General features: G+C 32.0%; 2 protein-coding genes across 4 annotated transcripts; one reads left to right on the forward strand and one right to left on the reverse strand.

Moving 5' to 3' along the window:
• Positions 1 to 321: 321 nt before the first annotated feature.
• Positions 322 to 3,520, forward strand: LOC120175659 (vacuolar protein sorting-associated protein 32 homolog 2-like). Of its 2 annotated transcripts, none has more exons than XM_039182266.1 (8): positions 322 to 453; positions 601 to 704; positions 1,289 to 1,388; positions 2,031 to 2,116; positions 2,228 to 2,319; positions 2,820 to 2,934; positions 3,053 to 3,249; positions 3,382 to 3,520. In XM_039182266.1, exons 2-7 carry the CDS (start codon positions 633 to 635, stop codon positions 3,242 to 3,244), a joined length of 657 nt encoding a protein of 218 aa, XP_039038197.1. In that variant the 5' UTR covers positions 322 to 453; positions 601 to 632; the 3' UTR covers positions 3,245 to 3,249; positions 3,382 to 3,520. The 2 variants fall into 2 exon arrangements, with proteins under 2 accessions (XP_039038197.1, XP_039038203.1); XM_039182272.1 differs by having other exon boundaries at positions 3,053 to 3,245; positions 3,382 to 3,473.
• A 2,451-nt stretch (positions 3,521 to 5,971) lies between these two features.
• On the reverse strand, positions 5,972 to 9,113 carry LOC120175643 (ATP-dependent 6-phosphofructokinase 3-like). Of its 2 annotated transcripts, XM_039182251.1 has the most exons (14): positions 8,676 to 9,113; positions 8,357 to 8,403; positions 8,220 to 8,259; positions 8,074 to 8,136; positions 7,850 to 7,987; positions 7,584 to 7,742; positions 7,461 to 7,514; positions 7,318 to 7,386; positions 7,121 to 7,250; positions 6,791 to 7,047; positions 6,679 to 6,727; positions 6,443 to 6,597; positions 6,198 to 6,375; positions 5,972 to 6,109 (listed from the first exon to the last, which is right to left on the reverse strand). In XM_039182251.1, the coding sequence occupies exons 1-13, from the start codon at positions 9,012 to 9,014 to the stop codon at positions 6,199 to 6,201; spliced, it is 1,677 nt and encodes a 558-aa protein (XP_039038182.1). In that variant the 5' UTR covers positions 9,015 to 9,113; the 3' UTR covers positions 5,972 to 6,109; position 6,198. The 2 variants fall into 2 exon arrangements, with proteins under 2 accessions (XP_039038182.1, XP_039038188.1); XM_039182257.1 differs by lacking the exon at positions 5,972 to 6,109 and having other exon boundaries at positions 6,254 to 6,375; positions 6,439 to 6,597.
• Positions 9,114 to 15,476: the final 6,363 nt, after the last annotated feature.

Raw genomic sequence — 15,476 nt, forward strand, 5'->3', positions numbered from 1 at the left:
AACAACAAACCAACTTCTCAAGGCTATTAAAGAGCTTGTTCGAATCAAAATCAATGATAAGGGTTTTAATAGACTAGACTATGTTAATTCTAGACTTTGTAATTATTAGAGTATAAACTAACTTTTTGTAAATATGTGTTAATACTCCCAATTGGGATGACAGTTGTATGATGAACGATTTCTATTTGGGTAATAAAATTATAATTATCCAAATATATATATATATATATATATATATATATATATATATATATATATATGCTATTTTAAAGATTTATTATCAGTCCCGAAAATATATTTTTTCCATTACTTACATCAACCAAACAACAATATTTTGTTTTTCTTTATTACTCTCTTCTTTCTGTTGAAATCTGTTAAAATCCCCCGCCCCCGCCCCCTTCCTTCCTTCCTTCAAGAAATCCAGAGATATTTCCCTCTCTCTCAATTCCACAGGTGAGAACTTTTCTCCCATTTTGCGATAATTTTGGACTTTTTCTCGGCGTTTATTTTTAATCGATTGATTTGTTCGTCGTCTTCTGTTTTCAACTGGTTGCTTATGTTTCTTTTGATCCGATCACATTGGCGGTTGTTGTTAAGCAGAAGATCGGGGGTTTAATCGCGGGGAATTAACCATGTTTAACCGGCTTTTAGGAAAACCTAAACAGGAACCAAATGCTCTAACCTCGCTAGATAAATTACATGAGGTATATTCTTGATTATGCTTTTTGATCTGCAATTCGGTTATTTACGTTGGATCTATTTTGCATTTTGGGCTATGTCTTGAAATATGAATATGAAGAATAGAATTTAGATTTCATTTGTTATATAAATTGTGATAATGTATAAGATTATGTATTAAGTTTCTGTATGATTATATTATGTATTAAAATTCTGTATGATCATTTATTTGAACGGTGTGAAAACATGAATCTCATGAGTCCAACAAATCTATAAATTTGAAAATTAATCATAAATGTTGTACTTATATATGTAGTAGTTTGCTGGACATAAAAATAAATTAATACACGGAATTTGTCTGTTCCTTACACTTATAGTACAAATTAATATAATCGTATTTAAGGGTATTTTTTTAATTGTGTACATATTCCTTGCTGATCTCACTAAAATTTGACATAATGATTGGGATTCATCTTTTTATAGAAATTTAATCAATGTTGTTCCATGCCGTGCAAATTGGGCTCTTTATTCGTTTCAACTGATTAAAGTATACTTTGTCTCTCTCTTACATTTTGCCTGACTGAACCCTATTTTGATCTTCATCATGTAGACCCTTGAAATGCTAGAGAAAAAGGAAAAAGTACTTCTGAAGAAGGCTGCTGCAGAGGTTGAAAAGGTCAAGGAATTCACCAAAGCGAAAAACAAGAGAGGTGTAGTTGCGATGTATATGCAGAAATATATATCAAATTTCAACGGATGTGGCTGACTTTTGACTTTGTGAATAATGTTAGCTTTTATGTTTGGTTTCTTGATTTGTTAAAGGGCATAAATATCTTGCTGCAGACTCATGCGAGGGCTTCTAGCTTACTTATGCTGGAGTTTCATGATTATTAATCGTATTTCTTTAGTACTTATATTATTAGAAATTTTCTGGGTTTTTTCCAGTAAATAATTCTCCTTCCGCGTAGTTTATGATTATTTCAATATCCAAAAGAAAGGACAGAACACGTTAGTGTGAAGATGCTACAAAAGAGAAGAAAAAAGCTCAAATGTTTTACCGTGTCTTGTCTCTGTGGTCTTTTGGTTTCTTAATAACTGTGTTCTTAATGTTCTTCGGACATTGACTGATGCCTTGATGCAGATTACATTAGTCTGCTTAGGTTTAATTCTGGATTTCTGATTTGTAATGTGCTGCCATTGCAAATATGACATTGGGAAGTCTTATCCTCGTCAAAAAATATTTGAATATTTTAACAATGTATTTTTATAATGATTACTTAATTTGAAACCATATGTACATTGCCATAATCTATTGTCTGCTCTTAGTACTTATTGATGCTACTCGTATGCAGCGGCTATACAGTGTTTGAAGAGAAAAAGACTATATGAACAGCAAATAGAACAGCTCGGAAACTTCGAGCTTCGTATTCATGATCAGGTGAACTTGAATTTATTATTTGTAGCGTTTTAACTGTGTCGTAAGAGGCTTTTTGAATTTGCTACAGTTCCTCTTGCGGCCATAATTATTACTGTAAGTCTACTTCTACAGATGATAATGTTAGAAGGTGCTAAAGCCACAACGGAGACTGTAGATGCATTAAGAACTGGAGCAGCGGCAATGAAAGCAATGCAGAAAGCAACGTATGTGATAGATGTATTTCTACTGTTAGAAAAAAAATTGCTTTTATGTTATGTTTGGTTGCATGGGTTTTATCAATCGAAAAAACTTAATTATTACATTTGTCATAATATAGTACATATTTAAACTTGAAATTAGAAATATGAGTAAAAATTCAAGTAAAAAAACAATACTTATTCAAAATAAGGAATTTTTGATCCTTCTCGTTGTCTAAACTAAAGTCATAGGAGTGGCTATATATATTACCAAGTGAAGTTCATTTCTTAGTAATTCATATATAAAAACACGAGGAAGAAATAGTACCCCTTCCAAACGTAGCCTTGGGTTTTATATTTTTCATTGTATTTGGTTCAGTTGCCTTATCATATCACCATACTATTGAAGTGTGCGACTTTCAAATTTAGACGATCTAAATTAGCACTTATTTTTTGACCTTAATGAAGCACATGCAGTGAATAATTATAATTCTCACGATTTTACCAAATACAACGTTTTTTTACAGGAATATAGATGATGTTGACAAAACAATGGATGAGATCAATGAACAAACCGAGAATATGAAACAGATTCAGGAAGCATTGTCAACTCCCATTGGAGCTGCTGCCGATTTTGACGAGGTTATTACTTTCTGATGCATTCTTTCTTCCTTTTTATCCTGCTATTATCTATTGTTGACGAATATCACGTATAGCATTTTTGTACATCTACCAAAGGTCTCAACTTTTGATGGTCTAGGATGAATTAGAAGCGGAACTTGAAGAACTTGAAGGAGCTGAGTTGGAAGAACAGCTTCTCCAGCCTGCAACAACTGCTCCTGCAGCTACAGTGCAGGCTCCTGCGGGCAGGCAACCAGCTCGTAATGTTCCTCAAAAGCGCACAAGTGAGGAAGATGAACTAGCCGCACTGCAGTCTGAGATGGCACTTTAAGGTAATTCATTCTAGTTCAGTTTATTTTGGGGGAAATTACATATAGATATTAATGCCTTCTATTCTTATCATGGAGTTAACCATAACATGCCGTGATGGGATATTTGTTTTATTTTTCTCATATATATGATTTGCAGGTGTCTGGTAGAGAACTGATTTTGCTCATGTTGCAAAACTTGAAAGAGACAACCCCCCCCCCCCACACACACACATATTGTATTATTGAATCTTGACTTCTAAATTTGTATTTGCATAAATTGTTTTAAACTAAATGTACATAAAAAAGATTTCGTTAACTAAATAAAGGTTTGCATTTTAACGTACATTATTAGATGTTTTGGTTTTAGTCCCAAATAAGCTATAGATGTGCTCACTCTTGGCCGGCTGTTAACCACTAGTATGATCCAATTATTTTGGCTATTCCATGCAATAATGAGTCGGGAATTTTTCTCTCCTCTGCATGATGAGTAAGGAATCGATGACTGAATTTGGGAAGTGTACTAACACTTGAATATATATTATTTAATCACTTGCTCTTCTTAAAAAATTGAAATTGAAGTGTTTAATAAAAAAAAAACTCCTAAATAAAAAGAAACATGATTTAAAAGCCTATAATTCATTTGGGATAAACATAATATTTTTCATAAAAAATGAACTTATTATTGATCAATATTATTGCACAATTTAAGCTTTAACCCAAATAGACTTCTTTTAGTTTTCGGATGGGGGGAAAATTACAAAAACCACAATTATGTTGTACGCAGAACGGACTGCAATATTAACTTGGTTCCATGTGTTGACGGCTAAATGCTCGACTTAGAAGCTATTTTCAACATCATTGTTCCTCCTTTTTTTATTTTCATATTGAAGACCAAAGCACTTATTGTCATAAATTCTCAGCAAAATTTGTAATCATTTTACCTAACTTTTTTTAAGTAATTTTGAATTGCTTAATACACTTTCAAGTGACTAAATTATTCTTTAAATTAACTTTTAACGTTTAAAGATTTTTTATTAAAAGTAAGTATTTAATGTTTTCTCCGTTACACTTTTAGTTATCTATGTTTTAGTTTTTTTATTTTTTAAGAATAAAAATAATATTTAAAAAATGAAAAAAAATCAAAAAAATCAAATTGCCTGCATCGTCCCTCTCCCTCCCATCACCCCATTGGTTGGGTTTTGTTCGGAGCAGGGCGAGAAACCCAATGGTGGAGGTCGTGTAATGTATGAACAGTTAGAATCGTCGAAATCATTGGAAAACAACGAAGGAAAACCTAGAAATATGGAAACCCTTCGCGAAGCTTTTCACGACGATTGACACAATTTCATGGTCGATGGAGGACTGAGTTTTGATTGCAATGGCGAGACGATTCTGATGGTGTTAACTGTGACGACGACCACAGAACAATGGTGGTCAATCGAGACAGGATAAATAAATTTTGGGTTTTTTAATTATAATATTAAGCTTTTTAAAAAAATAAAAATAAATTTTTAAACTTTTATATGCGTGACTTGTGTCAGATAACGGTCAAATTTAACAGTCTTTACAATCCAGACACTTAAAGTGTAACGTTGAAAACATTAGTCACATATTTTTAGCGAAAAATTCTTTAAGAATCAAAAGTCAATTTGAGATATTGTTTAGGGTAAATGTGTTCCTTTTTTCTCACCAATTTTTAAAATAATATCTTGATCGTTGATCTATGATATTTTGATTATTGAGATATTAAATCTCGTTAGTTTGATGACATGGCACGTTAATAAAAGGGATTAATTTTTAATTTAAATTTTGAAGTTTAGATAAGATATTAATTTAATGAATAAACTTTAGATAAAATGTCAATTTGACCCTTAAACTTTAGATAATATATTTTGGTATATATGTGAACTGCTCTGTATGTCTTGTTCATTTTTCTTGTGGATCGCTGCAACTTATATAAATGTAGCTATGATTGAAGAAGTCATGGGTCAATTCTTGTAACATCTTTAGTACAAATAGAAGCCAGTATTCATGTTTCATTAATATGTACAGTATGTTTTGTTAAATTGGGTTGTGTATCATTGGTTTGATCACTGATAGGGATAACTTAGAAAGGTTCTAGAAAATATCAATATTACATGTTGATTGGGATAAAGAAGGATGGGATACAAAAGCACTTGAGAAATGAGTTGTGAGAACAGGTGGAGAAGCATCCAATACCTTGGCACGCAGCGGCTTCCTCTGTGCAACAAATGGCTTTGAAGTTCCATTTCCTGCTGCTTCTAAAGCTTTCAACAAATGCTCATGTTGTGGGAGTTTTGGTTAAAGAATATGGGTCCATCGATGGAAGAGCAATAGCAATGGTGTGATCAACCATACCCGAATTTATTACTTTTTGTGATCAATTTATAGATTTAATTTATGTTTTTTAATATAATCATTTCAGATCTTTAATATTAAATTTATTAATCAATCTCGATAGTAAAAAAGAGTATTGTTCTTCCTAGAAGATTTTAAGCATATATTATGTTGACATCAAAAATAAGAATTCAATTCTTATATTAATTAACATGATTATATTAATTAATTTTTTATAAAATAAATTTTACATGATTATATTAATTAAATTTTTATAAAATAAATTTAAAATATCAATAATACAACTAAGCAAGGGGTAAATGATTTTATGTTGACATCAAAAATAAGAATTCAATTCTTGTGTAACTCATAAAAAAATTGCAATGTAATAAAAAAACTTCCCAACTTGTAATTTAGGATTCAAAGTAAAGGAACAATTATTAGTTATTATATACGTTTATTTCCTACTTATGAAAACACAAGGTCCCTTGTGTTGGCCTAATGCCGCGCCTGCCTGCCACTGTGGCCTGTTTCATCGTACCAATTACAAGGATCAGCTAGAAATTATGACTCAACATGAAATGCCCAGTTGAAACGAGGAATGGAAGAACCGACCTCAGTTGAAACGAGGATCCTCTTGCCCACAAATTCCATTGTCCGACAACTCATCCTCACTGCCTTTGTCTGCAATGGAGACTTTGGGGCTCCAAAAGGTTGGTTGATTTGTTGAAGACAGAAGCCTTGCCCACATCCTATCCGTAATCACAACCTTGTTTTGTTTCTCTATAATTCGCTGCAGAAAATCCCTCTTCAGTGTCAACCATGAAACCGGGACAAATGAAAGCATGCAACGCACTCACATTGAATGGTATGTATGTCTGCCTGCCATTAACAAGACCGCTTGTAAAACCAGTGTATCCTGCCATGGCTCCATGAACAGCGCTTTGAGCAAGAAGTGTGCAGTAAACATTATCCGATGCGTTGCTAGGAATGGCACGAATCATGTAAGTAGGATCTGTCCGCAAACAAAAAGTTCAATGCTCACTACTTGTGCCATTAACTAGCTACATAAACATGCACCTCTGCTTCCACTAACCTATATATTTGAGGTTTATGTGCATCTTCCTTTGCTTTGAAAAATAATCCTGAAAACGACAACATCAAAAGTTGGCATCACAACACAAATGAATGAAAGAGTTGAACCAAACCTTGATCCTCTGTGATATCCATAGCCCAACATCCTTGAGAAGCTTGTTTCCTGAAGCATCTTTCTGTGTCATGCTCTCAGAAAGCAGCTCCTGTCCAGCACCCTCTGCTATCACGATAACCATATGCCCGTTCTCTTTAAGCCGTCTTTCGATGTACTCGAAAAGTCCTCCACCTCCTTCTAGATAAAAGGGCGACTCTGGTATCAAGCAGCAATCCACATCTCTGCTAGCAAGAGTGGCATTCATTGCAATAAAACCTGGCCATATCTCCTAGTTAATTAAGACATATGTACCCTCTCTTGATGAAATGCATTTCAAACAAAAATTTACCACTGTAGCGACCCATCAACTTTACAACACCAATACCGTTGTCGATACTGTCAGCTTCAACATGAGCAGCATTAATGGCACGTTGAGCCTCCTCAACAGCAGTGTCAAAGCCAAAGGACTTGTCAATGACCTGTCATGTTCGAAAAAGTAAACAAAGTTTCAAGTAATATTGCACAGCAACAATCCAAGACGATTACCGGGATGTCATTGTCAATGGTTTTGGGAATTCCAGCAACTGAAACTTTGAGACCACGCTTCCTAATTTCCTGTCAAGTGCAAATCATTTTTTACATATGCACAAGTTCACATAGCAAATGAATCAGAGTATTCAAGAAATCACCTCAAATATAACAGATGCACCTCTCTGGGTTCCATCTCCTCCAATAATGTAAACCTGACAAACCATCATGCCTGTTAGATTGGCACGTCTTGAACAACTTACTGGCAACAATCAGAAGCATACCTGATTAATGCCTCGATCCTGGATGCTGTCAACAATCTTCGAGGTATCATGCCCACCTCGTGATGTCCCAAGGATCGTTCCACCACGTTTATGGATATTATTAACAGCCTTGGGATCCAAGTGCACTGTATTTTTAGCATAAAATCCCCTGTATCCTCCCTACAAAACCATCTTCTAATCAAGGGAAAGGTCGTAATGAAAATGGTAGGCTATGCACAAGCCCATGCGGCAAGGACAACAAACTATTGGTAAGGCTCATCACTTACATCTATCCCTGATACTTTCTTCACACCATACATGTGGTACAAGCCGCATACTATCTCTCTGATCACAGTGTTGAGTCCGGGGCAGAGTCCGCCGCAAGTCACTATACAGGCATGAACTTCATCAGACTCAAAATACACCTATCAGACATCCAACACGTCACTGTAAAAAATACAATCCACAGTTTCATCTCATTCATAAAGAACATTAAACATTGAACACATACCCTTTGACGTGGTCCGGCTCGTCGGAAATGTATTCCTCTGGGACTATCCTTGTGAACAACAATCTATAAACAAAAAATAGAATTTAAAATAAAAATAAACAAAGTCCAAGACACAAGTTTGAGTATTACATGTAACGACGCCTAACCTTTTGAGGAACGGTGTCATCTACATGGACAAAATATTGCCTGGTTAAACAGGTCCAATCAGTACTAATTTACCATAACTGACAATTAATACTATAACAAGCAGATTTTGTATAAAGCAGCAATAAACCGTACTTACTTAACAACAGAGTATGCCGGGTTGTCTTGCAACGGGTTGGGGTAACACTGCCATAGGAAAAAGGTAACATAAAATTTAAAAACCGCATTTTTAATCAATTTTGATGTGATAGAAAAATATTTAAATCTTTTTTTTCTTTTTCTTTTACTTTTTTTGAGATTCATTGCCGACAAAAAGACGGGGAAAATTAGTTTTTCAAAAGACAGTTATATTTTCTTTTTAATATTTTTTACCGGCAACGATAGAATCAAAGAGGGGTGGGGTGGGGGAAGCAAAGATGCGTATAATTATATGTAGGAGGAGGTTAAGAAAAGAATACAGAAAGATCGGGAATATAATCCGACAAGTGAGGAACATCTTCAAGAACATAGCCGCCGGGACCGGTAACGATCTTAGGCTTTGAAATGTCAGGCTTAGACGAATCCATGACTCCAGGTCTGGAACACGCAATCCTCAAACAACAGGGATTCCTCCGGTAATCGTAACCAAAAGCAACCGTGTTGAACTTTGTCAAAGCAGCAGTCGATGGCACTGAAAAGCGGGATTTATTCTTGTTCTGATTAAATGTATTATTATAACAACAATAAAAAATATTATTCTTATTGTAATTATGATTCAAAAGAGAAGAGAAAGACGACGGAGCGATAACGAAATCCATTCAAATGAACAAGAAGATGACGGATATTTCAAACAAGAGAAATCCATATTTATAGTGAAAATTCTGCTGACTAAAAATGAAATTCTGGATGAGCCTTCTTCTCTTTATATAGCAGAGGGAAGGACGATCTAGATTCTGGTTTACGTATTGGATGACCATTACCTTAGCTTAATTTGTTATTGGGCAAAGCTTATTTCAATAGATTTTCAAAATTACTCCGTTCCTTTCATTTCCCTTTTTCTTAATTAACTATTCTTTTATTTTTTTCAACCTCTCTCAAGTTCCTCCATTATTCGACTATATCTATTTAGTCAATCTATTATTAAATAGATCAATGTAATCTCGTTATTATAGAAGATGTTTCAAATTAGTCCTTTTCTTATAGAGATTGGTTTAAATTAATCCATCTATTATTAAATAGATGGATTTAGTCCTTATATTAGGGGGGAAATCATATAAAGCCAATATTTTCTTTACAAAATTCACTATCTGCCCTTATTAATAGGGATTGTATCAATTTAATCCATTTACTGGTAAAAAAAAATTAAAGAACTCCAATTTTTTATTCATAAAACCCTTTAAAAATAAAATATATTTTATAGAATGGCACACGTTAAAATCTCAATATCTTCAAAAATAAATTAAATGTTGTTTGTCACATATTCAATTCTCAAAACCTATAAAAATTAATAGAGTTAATTGCGCATTAAAGGAAGATTAAAAATAAATTATCTATAGAGGTCTCAGGTTGGAACACGACGTCTACAAGAGTGTATGAGTGTTTATTATCAACAGGTTGAGAGTATTTCAAACATATATTACATTGTAATCACCCAAATTACTCAAAAAGGATTGATATAGAAAGTTTTAAAGTTTAAGGATCAATTTAAAATGAATATTATAATTTAAAGACTAACGTAGAATATTTTAAAGTTTAAAGACTAATTAAAAATGAGTATCATAATTAAACCTAATTAAAGATGAGATTATTGCGTGAACATGGTTCACACTACCAAATAAATGGATGAGATTTATTGCCTGAACATGATTAACGAGATTAAGATTAATCAATAAAATAATAAATTATGGAGTTTTATTATTAAATTAAAGGGTAAAGTACACAATTAGTCACCCAACTATAGGATACTTCTTTATGAAGTCTCTCAACTATTTAAAGTTATAAAATGAACCTTCGACTACAAAATGTTTATTTCTTGAGTCATTCGACTATTAAAAGTTATGAAATTGTCATTTGACTATTCACTATGTTTCAAGCTCGTCCTTTTTCATTAATAAATTTATGGTATTTTGAGTTGAACGTTAATTTGCTAACTGTGATATGATAAAATTTGATCTCATAACCTCAAATAGTTATCATATCTCAGTCATCATGTTAACGTCTAACTTACACTATCGTCAATTTTTTAATAGAAATGATTAGTTTTGAATATAATGAATAGACATAGGACCAATTTATAATTTTTAATAGTCTAGGAATTTAATAAAGTAATATTCTATAGTTATAAGATCATTTTATAAATTTTAATAGTCAAATGATTTAATAATATGATATCCTGTAACTTGGAGGACTATTTCCCTAAATGATGTTTTTTTTATAAAGTTGAGATACGTGACGGTCATTTTCCATTGTCGTAGGTCGGCATGCCCTTTTCCCAATTTCAGACCACATATACAGGTCAATCTCACAGGAGCAGCGCGACTTGTCATTTGTCAAATTAATAAAAAGAAAAATACAGCATGGAGTCGTGCCTCATAAGGCACGGGTTTCATGGAAGGTGACCACATCAGCAATTCGTGTGGATTCAATTCCATCTAGACGTAGCAAGTTACTGTAGGGATGGCAAACAATTTTTGTATTAACCAAAATTAATTAGCATCCAACAAGTTGTTTGGGTTGATTAAAACTCTACATTGGTTCATCTCACGCGCAAATGTCTGTTCAAAAAGGTTCTTTAAAGAGCAAATATATTAAAAATAGTTTTATTTACATAATATTGTTATCTTTACTAAAATTTATCAAATAAATATTTAACTAAGACAATATTTCATTCAAATATCTACTTATTGTTATCTAATTTTGCATGGATCGAACTATTATATTAATCTAATATAAATTTTAATTAAAATAAAATTTTATTATTGTTTAATTCCATATCGAATTAATTTGATAAATAAACCTAATTTATTAAATCAAATTAACTCAACGAAAAGCTGTGGATGATCAATCTAAACCCTAAATCTGGGTAATCGAGAATGTTTTAACGAGGGTGGAGAGCTGGAGTATACCTCTTTAATTAGGCTATAAAAAGCTGACCCGACCTGCAAAACTGACTGAAACCGACACGAGTCAAAATTGTTTTTGACCTGTACTGTGACAATCCAAAACCGACTCGAGTCGGAACTGGTGTTGACCTGAACCCGATTTGGACCTGAAAATTGTAGATCCAAACCCGACCTGAGAACAACCTGAACCTGAATTGAACCGAAAATATGATACCCGAACTGCATTCGACTGATATGAACCCGAACCCGAGATTAACCTAGTAAATAACTGGTATTACCCGACCTATTTCAACCTGACCTATTTTTAACCTGACCTCTAAATGATCTGACTTGTTAAAGATCTGATCTGATATTTACCTGACTTATATATTATCATGGATAAAATTATAAGATTTTAATAAAATTATAAGTTTTTTAGCTTATGATGTAATTAAAATATTAATATGATTACTTTTTAAATGTTATAATAAAATATTTATTATGATAATTATATTAATAAATAGACCTATTATATAAAATTAATAAAATTATTTAAATGTAAATTAGATAAAACATTATTAATAATGCAAAGGAAAATTAATATAGTTTAATTTATATAAATTATATAGTTTAATTATATAAAAATAATAATATTATATAAAATAACTTGAGCCTCTAAATTAGAAAAATAAAGTAAAAACTATAAAGAAAAGGCCCACAACCCATAACCTAACTTTAACAATGTGAATGAAACTGGGAGACTAAATGACTAACCCAAATTCATTTTGATTTTAGCTTATCTTGTAAGATAGAAAACTGTAAGGAACAAGAGATTGAAGACGAACAAAAGTGAAAGATTTGAAGGATGATTTATAGTTGGAGAAGTGATGAAAAACAGATAGTACACACCTTTTAATACCCACTTTCTATACTACCACATGTGATACTGTAAAAAAAGTAAATGACAAGAATTTTTGCTGTAAAACTTTCATAATATTAGAATTAGATCAAAGAATTCTCACTGTTCTACCAATTCCTATATATACAAACACATATAACACCGACTCTACCAGTTTTATCCACAAGAAAAGACCTCACAAATTGATGGTTAAACCTAATCGACAGCGAGGTATCAATTAAAAGTTCACATGTGCTCCTTCATAGGGTCATGACACTTTACAAGTGAACTTATGAAGAAATCCTGTAAATCTGGAATGATGCGATGAATCAAACAGCTACGCCTGCATGTTCACAGCATCAAACGGCTTAGAAACATCAACTTTTCGACAATCAAAGTACAGTTTTGGGAATCACATACCAAGGTTTGGCACTTATTCTTTCAAATTACTTCTTTCAAATTGCTCTAACATGAAGAGTGGCAAGCTTCACGTAGTGTGGTAGCATTGAAGGCCTCGACTAGTTCATACATCAGCATAACGTTCTCCTCATAAATATCCTTTAAAAACGGATAATTAGAACAGATAATCATGTAAATCCGTAATATGATCAGTAGAAGAAATATCACAGTAAAACATACACACCAGAGCAATGGTGTATTCGCAAAGACGCTTAAGATTGTCAAGAAGATACTGATCAGCAGCTCTAAGAAGTTCTTGAGCAAGATCGATTTCAACGGTCACTGTTCCAGTGTATATATACCTGGCAGCATAATACCATAACAGCAAACAAGTGAGGACTTTCCAACACAATTTTACTACACATTTACAAGTGAGCATTCAAATATATACCTCATCATTAGGACAAAAACATCTCATCTGATATTTGGAATCTCAACATCTTTGGCATCCCTCTCCTGCAAAACAATTTTCATGTCGATCATCCTTCTATTGAAGCATTTTATTATATTATATAGCAATGTGCTCCTCGATTTCGAAATACTGTCCAAGGGATGGTAAAGTAGCAGAAAGGGAAAAAAGATGACGGGAAAAATATACTCGAATTGTCTTACCCGGTAACCACCATCAAACATGGCACCGAATGTATCCGAAGAAGCTAGAAGACAGATTCCGTGAGCATAGAATCTTTTACCTGAGAGAAGAATATGGAAATTGAAAGGCTGAAGAACTTTTCAACTTAAAATGAAAGAGAGATTAATAAAGAGCAAGCACAATCACTGATTAGAAAAAAGATCCGAGATTAATAAAGAGCAAGCAATCAGTAGTTATTATCCACTAATCCTTGCCTCATGACAATGATCCCCAAACTACCAAGAGAATTGCAGGCACTTTTCTGAGTAATGAAGAAGCAGATTCTGCATTCTACAAAAGAAAAAAGAAAAAAAATACCATTTTCTGATTAGAATCTGCAGATTGAACTGATTAGGGTCTCACCCAATTTTCCAAGTGAAGGCAAGCTTCTGTCGGAGACCTTAGAGCAACCAGACACAGAAAGGATCTGCAAATTGATCTGATTAGAACGAGCCAGAGATGCAATTCCGGAATCAGTGACAGCACACCCGGAGACATCAAGGTCATTGAGCAATTGACAGTTATCTGCAATCGCACCCAAACTAGCATCGCTGATCTTACAACCATAAAGATTCAGCATTTCTAAAGTCCAACCATGCAAATCAGCCATGATACAGACAACTTTGTCACTCAAATTTTCAAAATGATGCAAAAACCCAGAAAGGAAATCGAAACAAAAGCCTAGGTTGAGGGTGAATGAGATTACCATTTGACAAAAGCACTTCCATCTTTGGCGCGGACAAGAGAGGCTGTAGGAGCGTCGGTTGAAGCAGCGTCGACTCTCTTCTTAGGCTTTGGTGGATTGGATTTAGATCCACCTGTCATCTTCTTTGTTCTTCACTGTAACACTGAGAAAACAATGAAAAATAGAAGGTTCTTTCTTGGGAGAGGAAATCAATCGTTGGAGCGATGGGTTATTTGGAGAGAGGAAAATAATTAATAGCAGAAGAAAAATAAAAATATGAGGGAAATAATAATTTTGATTTGGTTATTTGGCGTCACCGTCTTATATAGGTTGTTTGGAGATAAGGAAACAATTAAGAGCAGAAGAAAAATAAAAATAGGAGGAAAATGACAATTCTGATTGGGTTATTTGGCGCCACCGCCTTATATAATTTATATTAATAAAGTATTTATAATTAATATTAAAATAATTATATATTATAATTAATATAAAAATAATTATATATTATAATTAATATTAATATTAATTAATATTAATATTAACTTATATTAATATAATATAGTTTATAATTTGTAATTAATATTAATATAAAATATAGTCTATAAAATTAATATTAATATAAACTATATGTTATAAATTCTATAGTATAATTTATAAACTATAGTTAATATAATTAATATTAATATTGTATAGTTTATAAACTATAGACTATATTAATATAAATTATAGTTAAGATAATTAACATTAATATAAACTATATAGTACATTAATATAAACTATAGTTTATAAATTATATACTATAGGTTATAAAGTATAAACTATATAGTACACTAATATAAACTATTGTTTATAAACTATAAGTTACATATATAGTTTATATAACATATAAATAGATTGTATATATACATATACTATTGGTTATATATATATATATATAGGTTATATATAGTATACATAGTTTATACTTACATGTACTATAAGTTACATATATAGTTTACATGTATACATATACTATATGTTACATATATTAACTATTGTTTATGCATAATGTTTAGGGTCTAGGGTTTATGAATTATGGTTTAGGGTTTATATTTTAATGTTTATGATTTAGGGTTTAGGGTTTTAGGGTTTCTATAAACTATATATTTTATTACTTTATATAGTTTTAGTAATTTACTTTATACATATAGTTTATATATACTATACATAGTTTATACATACATGTACTATAAGTTACATATATAGTTTACACGTATACATATACTATAGGTTACATATATTAACTATTGTTTATATACTATAGGTTAATGTTACATATATAATTTATATAAACTATTGTTTATATAAAATTATAAACTATATATGAATTATCAGCTGTCTATACATATATAGTGTATAAAGTTTAAGGTTTAGGGTTTCTATAAATTATATATTTTATTACTTTATATAGTTTATGCATAGTGTTTCTATATATATATAATCTATAGATTACTTATATTAGTTAAC

This window comes from Hibiscus syriacus, unplaced genomic scaffold (assembly GCF_006381635.1).
Source record: "Hibiscus syriacus cultivar Baekdansim isolate YM2019G1 unplaced genomic scaffold, ASM638163v2 tig00003194_pilon, whole genome shotgun sequence".
NCBI lineage: Eukaryota > Viridiplantae > Streptophyta > Magnoliopsida > Malvales > Malvaceae > Hibiscus > Hibiscus syriacus.